This window comes from Leptonotus elevatus, chromosome 16 (genome assembly GCF_054856555.1).
Source record: "Leptonotus elevatus isolate MCC_2025b chromosome 16, RoL_Lele_1.0, whole genome shotgun sequence".
Lineage (NCBI taxonomy): Eukaryota > Metazoa > Chordata > Actinopteri > Syngnathiformes > Syngnathidae > Leptonotus > Leptonotus elevatus.
In genome coordinates, this window is record NC_141254.1 from 10,293,401 (window position 1) to 10,318,100 (window position 24,700).

The 24,700-nt window shown below is 42.2% G+C and overlaps 1 protein-coding gene across 4 annotated transcripts in view; it reads left to right on the top strand.

Annotated features, from left to right (window-relative positions):
• cadm1a (cell adhesion molecule 1a) overlaps positions 1 to 22,678 on the top strand; it is a 260,393-nt gene extending 237,715 nt beyond the window's left edge. The window contains exons 9-12 of one of the 4 annotated variants that reach the window (XM_086098647.1): positions 2,473 to 2,568; positions 10,208 to 10,240; positions 21,182 to 21,310; positions 22,485 to 22,678. In XM_086098647.1, coding sequence (XP_085954773.1) covers positions 2,473 to 2,568; positions 10,208 to 10,240; positions 21,182 to 21,310; positions 22,485 to 22,603 — 377 coding nt within the window. In that variant the 3' untranslated portion in view covers positions 22,604 to 22,678. The remainder of the gene's footprint in view (positions 1 to 2,472; positions 2,569 to 10,207; positions 10,241 to 21,181; positions 21,311 to 22,484) is intronic. The other 3 variants (XM_086098648.1, XM_086098649.1, XM_086098650.1) reach the window with 3 other exon arrangements.
• Positions 22,679 to 24,700: the final 2,022 nt, after the last annotated feature.

Consider the following 24,700-nt stretch of genomic DNA (forward strand, 5'->3'; position numbering starts at 1 on the left):
ATAGTCATGGGAATCGAACCCGGGACTTCTAGTTGGAAGACAAACGCTTATTTTACTGAGTTAACAGGTTGGTAATGATTTTTTCAGTGTTGACATGTATGTCAATTCGCTGTTACGGATTAATGCTTGGGGTTAGCATGAGGCTTTCAATGACACAGTGAGGTTGTAGACCGCTACAAAACATGTAGTAAAACAATCATTGGCCAAATAGCTCAGTCAGATAAACACTCGTCTTCCGGCCATTAGGACCGGGTTTGAGTCTCACTTTCGTATTTTTGTGCGCTATTCAACATGGCCGATAGAGGTCACTAAACTAAGATACGTAAGACTTGGTCATAATTTGGCACCTTTGCAAAACGACCTACGTGGTCGTATTTATTGGAGGACTGTCTCAAACTGTTCCTGGTTCACACATGCCATGTAAGATGAAAGTCACTGGCTCTGCCAAATTTCCACAAAGGCCGCGTGAAAAAGGGGCTTGTGATGATCCCGAACATCTGCTGTCCCCGGCACACTTGACAATTGGATGGGGGAAAAAATGGACAGCACCGTCTGCCGGCACACTCAGCACCCAGCGGACCGATCTTCTTCGTTAGTCAAAGTTGTGGATAAATTAAAATCATGTCATACACCGGCAGGATCTGACTCGCCTGAAGGTCTTGATCTGGGCCTGGACCTACCTTGGCTCCGGGCGCACTTGGACGCTTTGCGTTTGAACGACTGCTCGTCGTTAAAGACTAACAAGTGTGCAGATTTGTGCAGTCTGCGTGAAGCATACCCGCCCCGAGGCAAACAAGCCACTTTCATATGAAAAACAAGCTCGCTACACTCGTTGGAGACATTTACCCACGGCGCTCTAACCTTTATTAACTTTATTACCTCCTTCATGCAACTTTGGGAGGTAATTATTTTCCATTTGCCTCAAACTGGCAGTCAAAATAAACGTGTTACAAACCGCTGAAGATTGCTGCTGCCGCTGCAAAAAAAGGGGAATAAAAGAAGTGATGCAGCTAATCTGGAAAATAATTTGCCAATAAATGCCAAGTATATCCTAAGAATAATACTGTGTCTACACGAATGGCTGCCACCAGTCATCAAAGATCCAAATCAAGTCAGTTGTTCACAAAAAGCTACTCAAATGGCACAGAAGAAGAAAAAAAAACGCCGAAAGAAGATTCAAATCCATGTTCTTTGTTTATAAAAAAGGTGTTCAAATACACAGAATATACAAGCTATATATATTTGTTGGCAAACATTTGCTGGCTTGACTGTCACAGATGCTTCAGTGCGTCATTTGTTGAAGTTAGGGCTCAACAAGCATAACATTTCCCATCACCGATCAATCGGCCAATTAACTACAAAAAATGTATAATGAATCATATAAGGTTTTTTTTTGCATCCTCGATACATACAAAATAAGAATTTTTCTTTTTATAGTTTTTATTAATTATATATTAACTATATATAAATAAATATATATATATATATATATATATATATATATATATATAATATTTGTTTTTACATTTTAATTTATATTTTTTTCTTGTATCTTTGATTTGTATTTATTATTTTTATTTTATATTACACCCCCCCCCCAAATAAATATCATTATTTTGGTGATAAATAAAATAAAAAATATATATATATATTCCTCTGCACTTAACTTATTTGCTCCCAAAAACGTATAAAAACGTTCTATTTTAAATATTGCAATGGTCCCAAAAACGTATTTATAAGTTTTTTATTTATTTATTTATTTGTATACTAGAATATACTGAAGGCTTTGATGCAGCCTCTGAACTGAAGAGAACACTTAAAGTAATTGTAGTAATTACACAAACGGCCAGCAGGTGGCAGCAGAATAAAAGAGATCAGCCAGGGCCATATTGCAAAAGGGCTCTTTTCCCCAGTGTTTTCAACAGGTTTGTGAATAATGATGAAACTTATTTACATTCTAATGCTAATTGCTGCAAAACGGAAACAAATACAAATATATATTTTTTCCTGATGAAAGAAGAGACCCTCATCTTTATTTTGGTAGGTTCCATGTTTTTATAGCAGTAGAACACAATATTCTGTGGGTCTTGCAAAATCAGTCAAAATCCAGTAAAACAGCCGGGAGCGAAGGGAGTTGCTTTAGTGAAAATGGCTGCAAGTGAATGAGTTAATAGTGGCTGCTTTGTATGTTTTTCTCTCCTCCACTTTGCAAACTCCTTTTTGTCCTGACGCCATCAAACATTCTCTTCTTCACCACCAACTTTTCCTTCTTCTTCTCCCGCTGATCATCCGGAATTAGCCAACACATTTGCTTGTCAACGCAGCAGCACCCGTTGCTCATTAGGGCGTTTAATCACTGCTAACAAGGGCCGTCTTGCTGTGCGAGCCGCATCACATTTCATATTTTTGCGTCGGTGCTCTCATTTGTCTCCACCCCCTGTGAGTTTGTCATGTATTTGTCTTCTCATTCAGATGCTCCCACCACCACCCCCACACCCACCACTGCCACCTCCACCACCTTCATCACCACCTCTTCCTCCTCCTCCCTCCACTCCGAAGCCACCAAAGGTACGGTATCGCCCTCAAAATGGCACCTGATCAGGTCGATGGCACAAAATGGCACCTGATCCGTTTGAAGTTGTAATGACACCGTTCGCCACTAGATGGCAGACTTAGTAGTAAATGTATATATGGCGGGGTATTTGAGAGTCTCTCAAGTTAATGAAGACTCTTTCACCATCGTGGTGACGTGCGACTTAAATTTTATGTGACCGTTAATTAAGAAACATTCGATGAACTACACGTCAGATCAACACACAAACGATCATGATTAACGACCTAAAGATGGGAAAGTTCTGCATCGCATGCCACAATGCATGCTGGGAAAGGAAGAGCAGCCGAAAAGTACAAAAGTCCACAAACGTCACCCATTTTTTTTCATTGTTGTTGTTCACGTGAACTGTTGACATTTCGTTTTAATGTTCTGTTGGAGCCATATTACAGTGTTTTTCCTTTTCTTCCTGTGATTGCTGGGTCTGACCGCATGGTGGCGCGTGTGCCTCCAGGAAATAATAAAATAAAGCTCGAGGTAATGAGCGTCAGGTGTGTGTGAACCTTGAAGGCAAACGGAAAGGCTCCCGTGTTATTTTGGACACGAATGGAAAGGATTGGACTTTATTGAATTGAATTGTTTTTGACCACATGACCAGGCATTTTGGGGGATTTGTTTTTTGGTGCATCTGCATCTGTTTTCACCGGTTCACCCCCTCAACAAATATAGCGTCTTATTGGAAAGATTCTATATGTTCATTAAGTCATTTGCGCCCCAAAACGTATAAATCCGTTCTATTTTAAATATTTTTGATTGTCCCAAAGACGTATTTATACGTTTTTAAATGTTTTGTTTTATGCTAGAGCATACAGAAGGCTTTGATGCAGCCTCTCAAATGCAAAGAACAGTTGAAGAAATGGTAGCTTTTACATAAACGGCCAGCAGGTGGCAGCAGAGCAAAAGAGATCAACCAGGGTCATGTTGAAAAAAAAACTCAATAACTCAGAATTCTAAATAGATTTGTGAATAATAATGAAACTTAGCTATATTCTAATGCTAATTGCTGCAAAATGGAAACCGATAAAAATTTTCTTTTTTTCCTGATGAAAGAAGAGAGTCTAATCTTTATTTTGGTAGTTGTAGCAATAGAACACAATATATTGTGGGCCTTGCAAAATCAGTCAAAATCCAGTAGAACAGCCGCGAGTGAAGGGGATTGCTTCAGTGTGAATGGCTGGGAGTGAATGAGTTAAGTTGCCCATCACTGGTCTCGATTACTACTTCTTCTTTAAATCGATGATTAAAATAGTTGTCAGTTAATTTGATCATCGATTATTTGTATATATGAACGTTTATATACATTTTCTAATGGTACATTTTTGCCGGGTGGTTCAGTTGTCATCCTTGTCGGGTTTGTCACAAAAAGTTGGACCTTGTGGAACCAAAAAAGAGCCCGACTGTACCCTTTTTCTGACAGTTCAGTTGGGGGTAAAATTGATTCCAAATGCGAACAACTCCATTGGAAATCAAACTGCAGGCTGTTATGAGCGCAAACCTCCAACTGGAAGAAATATGGCCACTTTTTCCATCAGCCCGAGCTGTGCGCGCAATCAAAAACCTCGCTGACAGCTCGCTCGATTGGAACGAACCTCACGAGGCCGGCGCGAATCACGGCCATTGTGCTTGATTATGCCGTTCGATTGGATTAAAAGGAATGCCTATCTGCGCCAGGGGGCATTGATTGCACCTGGCGTCGAGGCAGTGGCGCGGACGGGCTGATTGACTGCAGGGTTCGCAAATGATTGCACTCGTGTGGCTAATAAGTCCGTTGAGAAGAACAGAGATACAAAATAGAAAGTCCGATTTAGAAAAATAACAATGCTTTTAGTTGCTCAGTTGCAAAAGTGGGTGTCAAGGGGAATCTTCATTGAAATTAATGGAAATGCCATTAATCCGTTTAGAGCTGCACCTAACAATTATTTCTTATTCTTCTTCTGTCGATTATTTTTTTAATTCATCGAAAGATCAAATTAATAGATTTTTAAAAAAAATTGAATTTCCATCTCTTTGAGACAAAATTTCAACTCGACAGTTGACAAAGAAATTATGATTCAGTTCAATTTTGTCAATCATTTACGATTAATTGATGACTTAATTGATTACAAATGACTGAATTGTAATTATTCTACTAAAACATACATTAATAATGATATTGATAGAAATCAAAAGAATTAGGGCTGTCACCATCTCATCTATTTCCAACCGATTATCCTATCGACTATTCCATTGAATAATCGAGTTACGATATGGATTTGTGTTGACTCATTTTTGTAGTCAACCTATCCTACTGTAGGTTTGCTTATTTTAAGTTGTTTTACATCATTATAAAAAAACATTTTGCTGCTTTCCATCTTGGCCACCAGGGGGGCGACAATTATCTGTACAGCATAGATGATTTAGCTCTTCGCAGAGAATAAAGAAAATCTTACTCAGTCTGTATTTCTACATAGTTTACGTTCAAATATCAGTTGCCTGAATTATTATATATGGGTTTCCCATGCGGTAGGATTAGCATTAAGCTAGCGAGCTAAGGGCTAAGCTATTTGTGTGAGTGTGTTTCATGTATACTTTGATGTCCCAAATTAAAATAAATAAAATACGGCAAATGACTGCGCTGCCCAATGCGAAGCAAGCGGACGTCTGGGAAGCGCCGATGTTTTCGGTGGGAAGCCAAACCCATTTACACTTTGTGCCAGATGTCCTGTCCTTCCATGCTGCGTTTTCGTCTTCTGACGGTATGTGTGCGTGCGTATGTGCATGGATCGAAGGCAGCAGCGGACTCATATGGCCATAATACACTCTGCCAGTTGATTTCATTTAGCCACAGCGGGGCTTCACAGATCACAGACTGCCAAATGAATCTATCAGAGTGCTATTGAAGGGGGGTTTTTTTTCATCACTTTCCCATTAGACGAACAAAATGGAGCACTTTAAAAATCTATACAACCCCAACACTTGGCCCCTAAGTGCGTCTCTGCGTGTGCAGGTCGCGAGGGTGGCGCTAAAAACATTGGCAAATGTCAAAATGATTGTTTTCACAGATCTTTTATAGCTGCGCTCATATCTCCAAGCAATTAGGTCATAACAGTCATTTCCATTTATGGACCTTCCGGGACCAGACACGTGTCCATTTTCGTCCACGTTCATTTACGACAAATAATTTTCTCCCAAGGGGGCGCAGAGGCGGTAACTTGCCTTCCAGTGAACTCTGACAATGTCGTCCACGTTTATGTTCCGAGGATCTGCGTGAAAATTTTCCCGCACCCGGTCTGCCTCTTTTTTTTTGCTCCGAACACTCAATGGTGTCAGGGAACACAGCTTCACAAAAAAAGAGCCGATTCTTGACAATCCCTCTTGAACAGGGTTTCCGTGGGTCATTAAAAAGCATTAATAGTCATCAAATGGAATTTGATGGAAAATGAAGGCCTCATTTAATCTACATAAAGCTTTATTTTACATTCAACGTTGTGCAAAAGCAATTCAGCAATAATAAATGTGATTAAAGAAATAATTATTTGTGTTGACTGGTGACTAGTTGTAATTTACAATGAACAAAATGTTGCTTCTTGTTCTAAATACAAATTTCTCTAAATTTGAAAAGAAAAACGTACTGTTCCTGTCACCAACGTCCAACATGAAACACTGATGCCATCGAGTGGCATAAAAATGACCTCAATACAAATCTGACTCAAACCCCTTTTAACTGTTAAGTATATCTTTTAACTTCAAATAACCTAAATGAATTACTATAAAATTACTATATCAATGAACTAAAAAAAAAAATACAGTACAACCATATTTGTATTTTGTAACCATGTTACCTGTTTCCATTTTGCAGCAATTAGCATTAGAATATAGCTAAGTTTCTTCGTTATTCACAAATCTATTTAGAAATGTGAATAAAAGAGGTTCATCTCTTTTGCTCTGCTGCCACCTGCTGGCCGTTTTTTGTAATAACTAACCGTTCTTTTGCAGTATGCTCTAGCATGAAGAAACATAAAAACGTATAAATACGTCTTTGGGACACTTAAAACTGAACATATTTATACGTTTTTGGGAGCAAATGGGTTGATTACGATTCTGATAAATTAATTTCCATGAGTAGTATATGATTTGATAAAATAGTGTCAAGGAGTTTTTGGCGCTACACAGCCACCGTGATGGACTGGTCTTCATCAGGATTCATCCCTCGTGCGATCTCTCGTGACCCCCCCCCCCCCCCCGCCCCGCCCCACCCGCGCCGTCGACACAATATGACAAATCATCGGCTTATTTAGCAGCCCGCCGGGGCGGACAATGGCCTTTAATTGCCGGCTGAAGGAAATAGATTATGAATGTGCGTCTGGTGCAAATCAGACAATCTGGAGGTGAGCCGGCGTCGCGTCTTAATTGATGGAAGAGCCTAAACGAGGCTGATGAACCAATTCGCAGCAGTCAGGAAGTCGCAAATAAATATCTATTGCCTTTGTCAGGGTCTTCAATTGCATAAACACCATCTGGCGACAAGGGGGCGGGGGAGGGGCCGGGCTTTACTCGCTTCCCTGTATCAAAGGCCAACATAATATGAAGTATTAGCCCCTCTTCTCTCACTTCACCACCCCCCCCCACCCCCAACCCCTCCCCAATCCATTTTCAAATTGGAGCCAGTCAACTCTAACTGATTTGATTAAGGTAAATTGCGAGCTCCAAACATGGCGTCATGCGGGACCCGGGTTGGTCGCTTTGTGGTAGAGAGGCGGGCCTATTGGGTAACACTTGTTGTTTTGTGTGGAATTACGTCGTCTTCTTGTGGTATTGATGTTTTACACCATGAGCCTAAAGCGAGAGAAGCAAAGCAAAGCCGGCAGCGCCCGGCTGGTCGATACTGGGAAGACGCCGCCATCAAATCGCACTTTAAAATCGCACCATATATCCATACTTCAACACAACAACTAAGTCGGTTATGATTGTATCTAAAAGCTGCCTTACCACGAATAAATCCCCTTCAACATGCTTGAAAACTCGCCAGATTTGGCATCATCATTATCCAGGTGAAAATGGATCAATATAGCCATCCTAAAAAAAACAATACCACAAAACACACTGGAATTTAAAAAAAAATAATTAAGTGTTTTTCACTGAAGCAGGCCCCTTCGCTCCCGGCTGTTTTACTGGATTTTGAAGGATTTTGCAAGGCCCACAGAATATTGGGTTCTATTGCTATAAAAACACGGAACCTACCAAAAAAAAGATGAGTCTCTTCTTTCATCAGGATTTTTTTTAAATTTGCATTAGAATATAGATAAGTTTCATCAATATTCACATTCATGGTGAAAACACTGTCAAAAAGAGCTTGTTGGCCCTGGATGATCTCCTATACCCTGCCGCCACCTGCTGGCTGTTTTTTGTAATAACTACCAGTGCTTTAAGTGATCAGAAGCTGTATCAAAGCCTTCTGTATGCTCTTAAAAAATAAATAAAGATGTTTTGGGGAGTGAAGAACAAAGTATTAAAAAATGCATTTATACGTTTTTGGGTTTGAATGAGTTAATGTGGAATCGCTTTCTTGAGGGACTAATTGAAAGTGAACAGGAAGTTTTTTTCAGGTGAGCTACAGGGTCGATATTGATCAACTCCTAATGTTCCAATTAAGTCAAATGGCTTTTCTGGTGGCCCTAACATGCGAAAAGTCACCAATTTTAGCATCGTAATTGTCCTGTGAAAATGTAGCACCCCCTGGTGGAAAGTTAGAACGAAATAAGCTTCTGGGCACCGGTTTCACCAATCAACACAAATTTGGGTGGACAAGCCCTTCATGCCGAACGTGAACGGGAAATCTGCATTTTGGTTTGGAGCGGCCATTTTAGATTAATTCCAGGGCTGGTCATTTAAAGTATTCCAACTAAGGAAATGACGCTAATGGGATTGCTTGTTTGGAAACCTCAACATACTTGAAAAGTCACCATTTTTCCATGCCATGCCAAATTAAAAACTCCTTCAAACCCAAAAACGTATAAATACGTTTTTAACACTTTGTCCTTCACTCCAAAAATCGTATTAGTTTTTTTTATGCGAGAGCATACAGAAGGCTTTGATGCAGCCTCTGAACTGCAGAAAATGGTAGCAGTGGTAGTAATTACAAAAGTTAAAGAGATCAACCAGGGACATGTTGCAGCAAGCTCTTTTTCCCAGTGTTTTCAACAGGTTTGTAAATAATGATGAAACTAGAAATATACTTTTTTTCCTGATGAAAGAAGACTCTAATCTTTCGTTTGGTAGGTTCCATGTTTTTATAGCAATAGAACACAATATTCTGTGGGCCTTGCAAATTCAGTCAAAATCCAGAAAAACTGACAGGAGCGAAGGGGGTTGCTTCAGTGAAAATGGCTGCGAGTGAATGAGTTAAACAGGAAGTCAGCCATTTTGGTTTGAAGCGGACATTTCAGGGCTTGATGGACTACTATGGAATTTGCCCAAAATAGACATTCGCCACGTTTTTTTTTTATCAGAAAAATATTGTATATAACATATTGTCCATGTTTTCCCGAGAAAAGATGACAATTTGTATGCTTCATGTTAAATAGCGGTCGTCATCTATTTATTCCGACCACTTGGAAGCTGATTTTGGACATTTGTGGGACTTCACGGGAGCGTATTAATTCTTGAAGTTCCTAGCAAAGCTGCATCGAATCAACAACTTAATACCGTCGATCCTCCAGACCTGTAAATGTTATCAAAACAAAAACTCTGGACCTCCTTGAGGCAAAGCCAGCCACTCTCGTCTCCATCAGCGGAGCTCGGCGGGAGGTGGAAAACACTCGAGAAGATAAAAGGAAATCACCAATCCAAAGCTAAGTGGAGGAGGTCGGACTTTTAGAAAAAGCTATCAGACGTAAAGAAGTCATCTTGGCTGCCAGCGGGGACGCCCGGCGGCTTGTTGGCATTCCAGCTACCACCGGGCGCCACTCATGCCGCCATGCATATAGAATTATGGCTGGCAAAGCGTGCTTATCGGCATGTGTCGTGGCGGCAAAGCGTGGAAAGCAGTTGAATGTGTCGACAAGCATATTGTGGGGTTCCACATGGTCCACTCCCACTACCATGCTGCTTCCTGCTAGCAGATGCTTTATGTTACCATTAGACATTGGATTGTTGAATTTTTGTATTCAGAATTAGGCATAATCAATGACTTGATTTATTGATTCGGCAGGTTAATGGATGACAATTTTCCACATATGCGGTTTCCGGGTATTTTGAGGCTTTGCTTACCCCTTCAAACGCTTTAAAATGGACACAAAGCCACCATCCCTTCATCACAAATCATTAACACAATAACAAGTAATACAACATGTAGCCAGACACAGTAACGTGTGTGCGTGTGCGCGTGTGTGTTGCTGCACAGCCTTTTGGTTGTCATTGATTTCCCTGTAGCCTGTTGTCTTTTTGTCGTATATTCTAGTGTTGAGACTGCTTGCTTATGTTTGTTATTTGTTTTCTTCCCCTCCCTCTCCCTCCTTCCCCGTTTCTCCTTTATTTGCATGCCGTTTCTCCTGTTCCGCACCTCCCTCCACCTCCTCCTCCTCCTCCACCATGTGCTCTCCTTGTGTGCTCGCTCAGACACTGCGCCCAGCACTGAACCTGCAGCTCATGGTTGGTATCTCTACTTTATTATCGATACATTTTATTTTATTTTGGGGGGGGGGGTTCCTCCTGCATGTTTATTCAAGTATGTCACCATGCAAATGATCAGAGCCGTACGCCACCTCCTCATCCTCTCCAGTTTATTTCTGTGATGCTAAATAAGTGGCTAATTGTTTTCATGACGAGACTGTGACTTTCTTTGGGCAAAGTCAGTCAAAATTGAACAATTACTACAAACTATTTAGGCCTCTCCGGTTGAGGGGGCGGTCCTGTCACATGCAAATGAGCCAAAGATCACCCCGCCCCCTGCTGGACTAATGCAGAGTAGTAGAAGTCAGCACTTCACTTCAAGTTCTGAATTGTGCTTGCTCAAATGTTTGCATCGATTTATTTAACGTGGTCTGTAATAAAACAGACTTAAAAAATAATAATACATCTAGCATGTACGCAGTCTTGAACCCATGTTACATGGACAACTGTAGTCAATAATTCAATTATTCATCATAAACAAACCACCATCACATGAGGCTCATAAATAGTCTTAGTTAGCATATTAGCCTAAATATGCTAGCAGAAACTAACATGGCATCACTGGGCAAACAAAAATGTATACTTAACTTATATGACCACCGACAAAAACAACTTTTAGCAAGATTGCGCCTAAGTAAGACTTGTATTAGCTCATAAGCAGCGAATAATGGCGCATCGGTTCCCCCAAAAATGTGTGTATACTGAACCACAAATTGGCAAATAACCATAATTGATATTGAATATGCATAATTGATGCCGAAGGAGTTTAAACACCAGACTGAGCAGTTCTCGATTTCCTTTTTCCCTCTGCGTGTTATTTTGAGCTGAAGGCTTCCATTAAGCCAATGAATCACCTCGCCGTGTTGAGCGGAGGCTGCGCGTGTCACACATTTGCACCCGTGACTGACACGCCATCGCAGCAACGTTGACCGCTGAGCCGCAGGAAATCTTGTTGCCATGGCGATGCCCAGCTTGTTGTGATTTGCGGAACGAGGCGGCTGCCACGAAACGGCCACATTGTCCATTTCGTTCCGTGGCGGGGAGGGATAGGAGGGTCGAGCTCGCCACTTTCAAATAGAGCCAACGCGGATTAAATGCAACACATTTTATCCAAGAAGAGACTGAGGGCCGGAAGAATACAGATAGTAGAGACTGTGGAGTATTATACTCCACAGAATGTAATTTGCTAACCTTTAGCATGGGCTTATTTTTGCTCATTTTCAACCATGTATCCTAAAATGCTACAATGCAGCAACATGGAGACTGTGGAGAATATTACTGCCATAGAACTGGATACTCTAACGGTAGCATGTGTTTTAATTTTTGGTTATTTCTACTTGTTTATCCACAACTGCTACAGTGGTACAAGAAAGTGTTGAGTAATGTACTTTTATCCAAGAGGAGACTGAGAGTAGGAAAAAAAATGGAGCGTTGCAGCAAAGTGGAGACTGTGGAGTATAATACTGCCACAGAACCAGAATCGTGACTGTTAGCGTAAGTTGTTATTTTTTAAGGTAATTTCTATGTGGGTGTCTTCAATAACTACAATTGTGCAGCAAAGTGGAGACTTTGTTTATATCCAAGAGGAGACTGCGGGCAACAAGAATAGAGACAGCTAGAGGAAAGGGGACACTGGTGTGTGATAACACAAAACTTGCATGCTAATGTTAGCATTGGTGTTTGTCATTTCTAGTTGTCTTTTCTCAAATGTTAAAATAGTGCAGCCAAGTTGAGACTGTGGAGTGTAATACTGCCGCAAAACCAGCTACGCTAATGTTAGCTTGTGTATTTGGTTTGATGATTTTTGTCGGTGTTATCAAATGTTATAACATATAAGTATAAGACATTTATCCAAGGGGAGACTGTGGACGCACTGCTGGAAAGAGGAGACTGTGGAGTATAAAACTGCCACAGAACCAGACACACTAGCATTAGTATTGGTGTTTTGTTTTTTTGCTTTTGTTTTTTTAGCGAAACTAGACTCCACAGTCTCTAGTTTTGCTAATATTGCTGCACAACCAGTCACACGGCTGTTTATTTTGGTCGTTTGTAGTCGTGTATGCTGAAATGTTCTAATGACATTCGACGCTCTCGACTTTTCCGTCTTCGATCCGCTCGCTCTTAAACAAAAGGGCACGTTAGCGCAAGATGTCAGCCGCTAGCGTAGCTGACGGCTAGCTGCAAGCCGATTAATTTCCTGTCTGGAGAGGTGAGCACATCTGCAAGGGTTGGGGGCGGGTGGTGGGGAGATGCCTGTCAACAGGGCTGTCAGCAAGCGGGAGAAAGTAGCCGGGATAATTGAGCGGCGCCGCGAGATCCGCAAGCGGCAGACTTCGGAAGAGACTGCGCCCTAATGGGACTCACAGGAAGACATTTTGAACATTCGGACGCCGCTACCAACAGCAGCAAAGACTACATGGAGGATGAGCCGAATAGCGTCCCCCCTCATCGCCACACTTATCGTCAATGATGTCACCCGTTTGCTTCTACAGCGTCAAGAAGTTTGCCGCCTTTTAAAGAAACCATCAAGTGAAGGCGATGTAATGCTACTTTGTCACTTGAGAAAGTTTTGTGCACATTTTTACTCCATTTATAGCACATTAATAAAATGGAGTTCCATTAAAGAAGTTCCATTCAAAGAACTTTAACAATAAGTTAGGAAAGTGATTAGTTTTTTAAGTTTCATTTTTGTTTTTCATTGTTATCTTACATGATTATTATTATTAATATGCTTTATTGTGACATAAGTGTAAAAGTTTTGTTTTTATATCTTACATTAAAATCATATCCTTTTTGCGCTTATAAGTTTAAAAAAAAAAGTTAACCACTATTAATTTTTTTTTACTAAAAACTTAAATAGTTTAAAAAGAAAAATGTAATCTGAATGACATTTTTTTGTAATTCTAAAAAACTGTTCTGTTTTTGAACAACTTTACTGTCATACAATTGAAATATAAGTATAACAGCAGCAATGAAAATTCTTAATTTTCACAATAGATGACTCTTTCCTGTCATCCATGACTAGAAATGAATGATATTTTTTTTCTTCCAAAACAGCAAACACATAACTCCCTTTAAGTCCTCTAGCTTGATGCTTACGCATAATGGGAAACACCATAAACAGGCTAACATCTATAGCATCTACGTAGCATTGTTATAACGCTTAAAGCATTGAACACAAATGGTGCAGCAACAACACATGCAGACAGACAATTTGACAATACTCACAGGCATATATTCTTTATCCTCTGCAGTGACTGACTAATCTTCCTGCAACTTAGAGTACTTACAAAAATCGTATTGGTTTTGAGGATGGCCTCGGAATAAATTAACTCCAGCGGTACGAGGAAGAGGGAAAACAGCTCATTTTGTGCCGGTCGTCACTTTTTATCATTTCAGCAAGCAGACGCGCGTGCGAATTTGCCATCCGCTGTCGATCATGCCCATCTGTCGCCCCGCTTCTGCTACCTGCCGCAAATGAGACACCTGCGGGCACGCTCGCCAACTGTTTTGGCGCCGTTGAATGCGCTTTTGGGTGGCGGCGGGAGAACGTTCCTGACGAGTCATTATGCCACAAAATCGTAAAAACAATCATCTATGCAACATCTACACAATTACATTTTATATATATATATATATATTTATTTATTTTAAAAAAAATCCTCCTATTAAAGTATAAATAAACTTTGCTTGGTCCACTTTTCAATGGAGTAAATAAATAGCCGATGGCGCTCTGTGAGTAAACGGAGTATGTGACAAATGTATTACCCGAATGCATTTGTGTTGTGATGTGTCAATAATCGAGCTACGCCTTTTACCTGCGTACACAATGACACGCGGCGAGTGCTAATAATAGCGCTCCTATCTTGATTCTGTCTTGTTTACACCCTCTTCCCCCAAAGTCTCATTTCTGAGGCATTACGCGCCTTCCTTCCTCTCAGCTGGCGCGTAATGCTCCAGTAGGCCGCATTACCTGGGAAATTACTTGGAGCCGCTGTCCTGCACGCCAAGGAAGGAGCTCATTTATCATCGGATCTGCGTCCGGGGTTGCCAGTCGGTGACGTCAACGCTTTGAACGCCTCACGCTGGCAGCCAGATGTTTTCTTTTGTTCTTAGGGTTGACACGGGCAAAGTTGTTAGCATTAAAGTTTATGTCTCTGGAGAAAATACAGTTCAGTCAAAATAAACAACCAAGTCATTTCCTTTGTAGCTACTTTTTGGGGAAATCAAACCTAAACGAGCAACTGACTGAAAGCCTATCATACAGACATGCTTGGCCCCTACGATCATGTCAAAGCCAAAAGGTAAGCAGAGCTGCGTTGGGTTTTCTCGTATCTACCGATTTGAGTTTCACAAGTGAGTCGTCAGTTTTCATTTTCCGTTATATTTGCTCAACAAAAAATATAAAACACAACACTTTTGTTTTTGCTTCCATTTTTTATGAGATGAACTCAAAGATCTAAAACTTCTTCCACAATCACTATATTAACATTTCTCTCAAATATTGTTCACAAAGCTAAGTCTAAATCTGTGGTAGTGAACACGTCTCGAGATAATCCATCCCACCTCACAGGTGCAGTTTTGTTTTATTTGGGGGGTCTGGGGAGTCAGAAAACCAGTCACTTAGTCACTGGTTTTCTGAGTCCCCAGGAAATTTAACAAAACTGCACCTTTTAGAGTGGACTTTTATAATGAGCAGTCTAAGATACACCTGTGCACTAATGATGTGTCTAATCAGCATTTGGATATGGTACACCTGTGAGGTAGAATGGATTATCGCGGCAAAGGAGAAATGCTCACTTATCACAGATTTTAGACTGCTTTGTGAACAATATTTGAGAGAAATGGTGATATTAGTCGGGTTTCCATCCAGCCATTTTTATTTGAATTTTCAAGAAATGCAAAATTAAAACTGAATGGAAACGCTAGAAATTTGAAAAAGGGCCCAAAATTCGCACACACAAAAAAAAAAACGCTTAGGGGGGGGGGGTGGATTTTGAACCAGATCGAAAAAAGGAAATTGCAAATTTTGGCTATGGAAACAGTTTTTGCAAATAAACCGGATATTACGCCACACGTACATTTGCAAGGTAAGGTATGTTTGGGGGGGGGGGGGACGAAGCAGAAATCTTTCTGGAAATAATAAAAAAAAAATATATATATATATGAATGCAATTTTAGATGGAAAACAGCAAAGAAACGCTCCTGGTTTATTAAGAATTACAAAGAAAACTCATACGATGTCATCGCACGGTGCAGTCTTCTTCTTTTAAATTACTGGTGGATCACATCTCTATGGTGTATAGCGCCACCTACAGCGGCGGAGTCCCCTCTCAATATTCACAAAAGAAGAACAGATGGAAAAGGGCATAAGTCGCATGTCCGTTTTGCGCATGTTCAGTAAATTCGCTTCAAAAATTCAAAACAATTGGATAGAAACCCATCTATTCTGTATGTGGAAGAAGTTTTAGATCTTTGAGTTCATCACATGACAAATGGGAGCAAAAACAAGTGTCGCGTTTATATTTTTGTTGAGTATATGTGGGTATTCGCTCGTATTGTAATTTGAAATTTAAGTTGACAATTTGTTCTCTCAGTTGTTTATTCATTTAAATTGGCAGGAAAAAAGCATGAAAAGTTGATGAGAAAACTCACCCGAGAGGTGGAGAGTAGATTTGCCACGGGCTGTTTGCCGCACATATTCCGATGCGGCCGTTTTTTTGTTCGCTCTTTCATTCAGGGGGCTTGGCACCTTTCCCGTACCCGGGCACAGCAAGTGTCTGCCAGGCACACGTTAACGCAAAGCCCCTGATGTCATTTTGCCAGGCACCAAAATAAACACAGCCCTGAGAGTGCACGAGGGCGCTTCATTGAGGACGTCCTCAATACTTTTTTTTTTTTTTTTTACTTGAACCGTCTTGTGATTGCCACCTTTGAATCACTTCCTTACTCACTCCCATCGTTTGATATTTAGCCATACCTTGTGTACTACAGCTCAATTTGTTCCGTGACCAAGTTCGGAACTTAGAAAATGTTCAATTTAGTAAAAAAAAAAAAATAGTTGCCTGAGTTGGATAAATCAAACAAAAAAAAGAAACTTTTGCCCCGGAGCTTCGCTGGCACCATGTTACTGCATCGAGACATTTCCCATCCTCATTAAACTCCATTGGACTGTATGCTAATGACTCATGACCATTTCAGGGTCTAATAGCACCCTCTCTTGGTGGAAAGTTGACACTGCAGTCAAGCGATGAGATTTCCCCAGTAAGGACAGTAAGATGTTTTGACAGCAGATGAAAAAAATGTGACGTGACATTTTCGCTTTTGTAACTTTCTCTCATGGATATTCTCTTTGCAGTTGACTTTCATGCAGCTCGGTAACAACGGGATGAAAGGGAAGGTTGTGTTGTTGCGGGGGTTGATAATCATAGCCCCTCCCCCTACCCACCCACCGCCATTAACAGGCCCGATGCACATCATCGCAATGAGCCACAAACTCATTTGGCCTCGGGAGCTACGGCGAGTCCTCAATGCGTTGGAATAAGTCACTCCCGAGACCACTAAAAGCCATTATTAGAAGGTGTTTATCGAGCTGGCCGCGGCCTAGATTCAGCGCAATATCCCGAGAACGCTTATAGCACATAATTATATTACATTTTGGATGAAGACTGGCCCTGATTAGATAAATGATGAATGAGTCCATTAGGGAAAAGATACACAGTTCCTCGAGAGCTAATAGACTGTTGGTTTATTCCTGGAATGACTTTGAATGTTTGCTTGGCTTGTCATCACGAAAGATGGAAGGAAACCGGCAATTTGCTGTCTTCTTTACTTATTGTTGCTGGCCAGTTATTATTTTTTTAATATTCAAAACCCAGAAAAAAAATGTTTTGTTCTACACCGGTGGAATTGCTCTTTATTGTTATTCCGTACATTTTGGGTTTCAGGAAAGCCGCCATTTTGGTTTCAAGCGGACTTTTTGAGTGAATTCCAGGTCCCGTATTTTCAACGAACTCCGTTCACGTCTTTACAAATCCCAAAATGTCACCAAACACAGCTTCGTTCAAGTTGCTTTTGTGCCTTACATCGATACCATATACCGCGCACAAGCAGTAAAATGCTTCAAGCAGTTTATCGCTGGCATTGGGCAGAATTCTTGGACCTCCAAAATCATCACTTTTCAGCAACCCCCCAAAAACGGCATGTTCGTTCATCCATTAACATTACATTGTCAGAGTGCAAGTAATGTTCAGCACTTGGTCAACAAATTGTAAAAATAACACCCATGTGTGGACTGACCAAAAGTATAGATTTGTTAAAAATAAATCAAATCAAATAAATGGATCATCCATCATCTTCCCAAAATGCTTTTCCAAAGGTCTTAGAGCACAGGTGTCAAAACTCCGGTCCTTGAGGTTTTGGATGTTTCCCTTCTCCAACACAGCTGATATATGATCAGCTCATCAGCAAGCACTGCATAAGCCTGATAACGATCCCGTTGATTGGAATCAGCTTGTGTTGGAAGAGGGAAACCTCCAAAACCTGCAGGACCTTCGAGGACCGGAGTTTGACCCATAATAAATAAATAAATAAATAAAATGTGTGCAAGGATGAAATGAGCTAAGGAGTATGAGTAGTTAAAAATATGATCCATTTTTAGCTGAACATTATTGCTATTGTCCAAAAACAAAACCGAATGGAAGTCGTCGGGTCAATGCCGGAGTCAAAATGTTAAACAATCGATTTTAATCGTCTCACTTTTTTTGCTTTCGTTGACTCCTTCCACTCTTGCCAGTGTTTTAATAGGACTGCCGTCATTCTTTCATAATTAAAACACTTTCCGACATGGTGAGAAAGTCACTCTATATGAGAGCGACGTTCGTACCTGACAAGGAGAAGCTCGAGCTGACATTTTCAAATAGGTTCAATGAATAGGTTACCGGCGACTTTAATTACATTTACTCTTTAGGCGAGAGCGTCGCGGGCGGATCTTGACAAGCCAACGTGCTCTTATGACACCCCGCCCACTCGCCGCTGATTGCTCCTCTATCTGGCGACGGCAGCGCCGGGCTACACCGGCCAAATCGCAAATGCTTAATTAGCAGATTAGCAGATCCAATTAGGAGATCCCCTCCGTCTCAAATCAAGGCCGCTGTCAACGCGTGCTATGAAAAATGAGATACTCCACCTTGGCACTCGCGGTCGGTCTGTTTATCCCCGTGGACACCTTGCTTGAAGAACATCCGCGGTTAATCGTTTGTCTTTCGGGCTCATATTAAATTGAGACCAAGCAAGTTCGTCACATTCCAGATGGCGACTATTTATTTCGTATGCCTTTAACGCAGTGACCAGTTGTGCAGTATTTGCTTCCTGGGCCTTACCTGACTTCTCTTGAAACCCATTGGCTGACTTTCTACCATGTGCGACCTCATTCAGATGACATCAAATCTGAAATAAAGGAAGTCATTTGTATGTAGTGGTGTCACAAAAAAAAATGATAAAAAGAAAAATAACTCAAGGATTGTACGCCATTAAAGAGAAGATAAATGAAAAATCATGATAATTCAATGGACATTGTACTGCTCATTCCGGTTAATGTGCCATGGCCACCAGGGGGCAGTGCAATACTTACTGTAGACATACAACAGGAAGATTGACAGAGCACACAAAAAAACATCCAACTAAGCTGAAATATGAGTTGTTGTTTTTTTAAGTTTAGATGCCACAGAGTTTGCGAATGTTGATTTCCCGTCAGGCTTCGTAAAGCGTGCATTCAAGGTCGCAAACATTCGCTAGACACTCACCAGCACTTGAAATGCTTTTTCTTGTCGCGTGTGTTGACAGGAAAAACTGTTAAAACAGTTGGTTCGACGCTTGCCCCGGAGTGCGATCTGGGCTTAAATGAAACTTCAAGTAGGAACTGTTGACTTTTTGTCAATCTTCTGCCTGTTGCGAAATTTGCTGCCACCACCGCAGCTCATGCTTGTAACCGAGCGACGGCTCTTTGGAAATGAGCAAAGCAAAACAAAAATGTCTGACTTGAATTATCCCTCAAGCCCGAAATCGATATGTTAATGACCGTCTGTCTTATTCGCCTCAGCTGTCTAAACGGCACTACGGGGAAATTGCACCTTCAACTGCAGTTAAAGGAAACAGCAATCTCCTGTCATTCTGTCCCAAAAAAAAAGATTTCCAAGAAACAACAATAAATACATTTCCCCAAATGCTGGAAACAATGACCCGTACAATTTCAAGTTTGACTCCCCCACGTGAGCGAGTTCCACAAACGTGCTGTCTTGTGTCTTCCGGCGGGGGACAGTAATTGCTCATAAGTGACGCTCACTTGATATCACATGCAAATTGCGATTTCGAGGGGGGGGGGGGGGAGTGCTTTCAGGACATGGCAGCAGATGTTTTCCAGCTGCCGCCTGCGTAGTTATTAAACAAGAGTTCTTCAAACGTGACATTCAGCCCAATTTTATTTTGAAGGCTTTTTAAAACAATCAAGTGGCGCGAAGAACGTGTGCCCGCGCGTGTTAGAAACGTACGCAACCGTGGCAGGATTCCGTAGTCAAGCTGAGAAGAGGAAAGACGGAAAGAAATTGTGTCTTTACATTTCCTTAACCGCGCCGCACGCGCGCGCGGGCGTTCCGTCCCTCGGGGCCAGAATGCGCATTTACATCGTAATGGGAAACAATGTCAACGCGGAGATGTCGCAGGCGGCCTCAGAGCAATCAAATGTCAAGACGGGTTTTTTTGCTGGCTTGAACTGAAGCTGCTGTTTCCGCTGCCGCTGGAAGCGAAATCTGAAGTCAAAATAACCCCTTTGGATTCATCGGGGGAACAATTTTGTGGAGTGTGGCTGGCACTTCTGCTCCTGCATTATTCCTCCATATTGGCTGATGTTGTCCATAATTTCTCTCGCTTCCGTTTCTGGCATTCATTAGTCAAATGTGGCCTGATCTTTGTGCTTCCTGGACCCCGCTCAGCAAATCCCTTAGTGAGAGAGTTGGCGGGGGGGGGGGGGGGTAGCGAGCTACTACAGCTAATGGATGATGGGCCACTCCGCGTGAACAGATTGCTAAGAACCGATGGCGAGCATCCCTGATGCGCTTTTTTTTTTTTTTCTCTGGCTTTCTACTCTGCCTGCAAAGTAAGTCTTTTGAAAACCCATAGCCAGGAAGTGATGCTTCCTAACAAGCCCTAAAAGTTCAGTAATGCATTTTACCAAGAAAACATAGAATTGAGTGGTTGTTTGCTGAAATGTACCCTGGGATGGACTCCACAAGTTGGGTTGGTCTTTTGAGTCGGCACGTGGTTTTCCACTCCAATCAAACTCCGACTTGTTGGGATCTGACTATGCTGTCATTTATCCGTTTTTTCAATTCCATCGATCAGTCAGGATCGCAATAATTTCTGTAATCGGGATCTTCAGCTCTACCCAATCTGTATCCACGGATCTCAATTAGCTAAGGACTAAATATTTTGGGTTGTTCGCTTATGGTGGACGGTCACAAAGACGGATTAGCGGAGATGTGGATTAGATCATCAAGTCATTATCAGGTAAAGCCATTTGTCTCGCCACCAAAGCCACCGCGAGCAGCGATTAAGTGACTGGCTTTTGTTCCTCCAAACCTGGAAAATGTCCTTTCTATTCATCGGGGCACGATATTCTTCCGATTGTGTGCGATAGCGTACTGACAGCTCTCTGTCCGAATAGATTGAACGGATTTCTTTGATACGGTTAATTGTGGTCAGTCCAGAGGTGACAAAAGTACTAAGAAAGAAGCACACCATGAAAATCTGAACTGCAGTTGACTTCGCCATCTTTTTTGACGTTGTCACAAATCATCCGGACGAGCGTCCCGCGTGAAAGATACCAGATCACTACAAAAACGTAATCGTATTTTCTCGTTGCAGATTCCCGAGCCGGCGAGGGAGCCCCCAGAACGGTGGACCACGCGGTGATCGGGGGAGTCGTGGCCGTGGTGGTCTTCGCCTTGCTCTGTCTACTCATCGTCTTGGGACGCTACTTCGCCAGGCACAAAGGTAACGGGTGCCGATCGGCTCATCGATGCGCGGTGGACGGCGATTGGTCCCTCCTTCTTGACCGAGAATATGAATTGGAGAGACTCGATAAAAAGTCAGTTAGCAAGATTCAAGATAGAAAACTGAAAAACTTTGAGAAGCTCTCTTCTATGCGGGTTTCTCGCACCTGCTTAAATGTAGGTCACGAAGATGTGTGGTTTATGTGAAGATGGTACGAGCTCGCAGTCCCCTAATGGGTTGGGAGGGTGGCGGGTCGCGTGTACATGACAATGAAAAAAAAAAAGAGTCATTGAAGGTATAAAGCATTCCTTATTGCCACTCCCCGTCAACACTAAAGGTCAAAGGGTAACATCAGCAACTTCAAGTGGCGTCATTCCTCGTTTTGGAAACTCAACTGTGACAGGATGAGAGTAAATCTCATCCCGCCACTTCATTTCCCGCTGACCTCGGCAAGGTCAATTTGGAGGCCCCGGATGAGTCGCCGCCGCACGCGGAACTCGGAAGAGGAGGGGGCGGTTCAGGCGCAGGCTCGCCGGTGTGCCACATGGCGGGAGATTAGCATGATTAAGTGGCGCAGGATGTCGCGGCTCATTTTAATCTTTGGTGTCATCTGAGCAGCAGGCTGTTATCCAGTTGGTGACTACGGGTGCAAAGGGGAGGACCATTTCGGGCAAATTTCCAGGAGGAGCCCAAGAAATTTAAATGGCTGCTAGATTAGGCCTTCTTATGATTAGATAGGCGACTTGAGCTCGGCTGTCGTCACCGTGACCTGCCCTGGCTTGGCGTCTTCTTATCTATCTGCACTCTGGCGTACGTATCCAGTTGAAACCAGTTAAGACCATCAGGTCGCACATTGTCACACGGGCTAAAAGTAGAAACCATATTGGACAGATTAGACCTTCTTCCGCATCGAGCGGAAAAGGCTTCCACAGCTGTGTACTCGATCTTTCTGCCGTCCGGTAAAGAGTCCAACCGAGAATACGCGGTCGTCTGCGTGTTATTATTATATAGCGAGCGTTCAAGATTTTTGCTTTTTGAGTTTTTTTTTTTTTTTTGGGTATTTCTGGTGAAGAAAATCGACTTGGAAAACTTGCAATGTTGTCAATTCCTGGTTTGCTCTCATCCGTCATTTTGCACTTTTTCTGCCGGTGACGTCTTCCCTGGTCGTCCTCAGGTACATACTTCACGCACGAAGCCAAAGGGGCGGACGACGCGGCGGACGCCGACACGGCCATCATCAACGCCGAGGGCGGCCACACCAACTCCGACGAAAAGAAGGAGTACTACATCTAATCAAAGCAGGACCCCGACACCTTTAGTGTCCTGTTTGGGATGCAGCTGTTGCTGGGAGGGGGGGGGGGGGGGGGGGGGGGACTCGGGGATGGGAGGGGGAGCCGGTTTGTGGAGATGGTTCAAGGTTCGCCTTTAGTGGGGCTTAGGTGGAAGGTGCAAAAGAAAAGCCGTTTGTCTAGTCTAGTCCGCAGATGTAGGTTGGAATGTTTATGTGTTCCCCAAAAAAAATAAAAAGGATTGTTTTTAGGATGCGGACAAAGGGGGGGACGGGTGGGTTTTTTTGGGGGTGTCAGAAAATCGCCGTAGAGAGCTTCACCATTCAGCACCTACCTAACTACACCTTTATTTTCTTCTTGTTGTTGTCGAGTCCCGACCGTTTGCAGAAAATTCTGTGCCTTGTTCGGATTTTTTTGTCGCATTCACATCCCCCCCCCCCCCCCCCCCCCCGTTGCAGCGTCGGCTTTTGTAGCCGTAGACAGTACACACACAAAAAAAAAAGACAAAAGCCACCCCCTCCCTCCCGCTAGTCCTCAACGACCACCGCCACTTAATGTTGAAACAATCCAGTATACTGTGATATAGCGACCACCATTGGGAAAAATGCATGGAATGCTTTACCATATCATTGTACATAAGGAGAAACTGTTGTGGCCCGTCGATGACCCCCCCCCCCTCTCTTTCCCCCAACCTCCTCACTCCTTCCCAAACACGACCTCCTTCAGAGTATAATCAAAAAGAAGGCAGCAAAAAAAACAAGAGGAAACAATCTTTTTGTTTGTTGAAGAAATTCACGTTCGTAACCTCGCTCCTTTTTCGACGCCCCCCCGCACGACGCCAACCGTGTCATTATTTTGATTGCATACTCGGCGCCGTTATTTCCGTTGCTTTCCCGCCGTTTCCTCAGCAGGTCTAATTGAGTCGTGATACTCAATTGAATACCACTCGAACCTATAGCGTTGCAAGAAAATGTGGAATTGGAAAACACTCTTCTTTTTTTGTTGTGGCGGTTTTGATTAGGATGGAGGGCGAGAAAAACAAAAACATTTCACGATTTATCGTCATCAATTGTACGTGCTTTGGATTGATTCAAAACTTAGCGGTTGACTAGAAACGTGTCGACCAAGCAGCTCTGGAAACGGCCATTGGCTGGCTTCCGCCCTGGCCGGCTCGCAATTGTGTCGTCAATATAGTCGACCATCCGTGGTCGCAAAAATCTCTGGTTCAAGTTTGTCTTTGAAGGACCCGAGGAAAAAGATGAGACATTTAAAAGCGAATGAATTATCCACATCATTTTTTGGGGAGAGAAAAAAAAAACTCCCACAAATTCCCAACAAGCTCAAAACATCAGTAAAACATATCGTTCGTTATATCTTCAAATCAACAGCCAGGAAAATGGGATGCACTGTGATTGGCCAGTCAGCATTCAGGGGGTGTGGCTTGGTGAAACGTCACTACATTCCAAAGTAAACAGCTGCATTTCATGCAAATCCTGACTTGCAAATCATTTGGTTTTTTTCATTTGGGGGGGTGGGGGGTTTGCTCCCATTACACATTTTTTTTAGTTTGAACATACAGAATTTATTCTCACTCAAGTGAGCCAAAGCAAAAATGTAAGTTTGTTTTTTTCAATGGTGGCCGGTGAAGTGCGGAGGCATGTCAAAAGTCTTCTGTCGTTTTGGGGACGGATGTGGATTGGCGCGTGTGGGGGAATTTTGCATGAAGGCGCTTGCCGTTGCGACGAAGAAGCGTTTGGACGTCGTTATTTCTTTGTCAATCTTTTTGTTCACACAGAAAGCAGCATGCCGAACACGTCTTGACTAAAACGCTCCCATTCCATGCAAACATTTTGTTACTATTGAACACATTTGTCGTATTCGCTCATTAAATGTACTTTGCCATGACATTTCGTCATCACAACTTGGAAGCGGTTTATTTATTTTTATTTGAAATAAATTGCAACGTCGTCGTGTAAATACATCGTACTTAAATAAAACGACTTTAAAATCGGAAATATTTTCATCGTTTAAAATGATTTAAGAAGTCAGAAGAAGAAACAACTTTAGAATTTTGACATACAATACATTTGACTGTTCATTA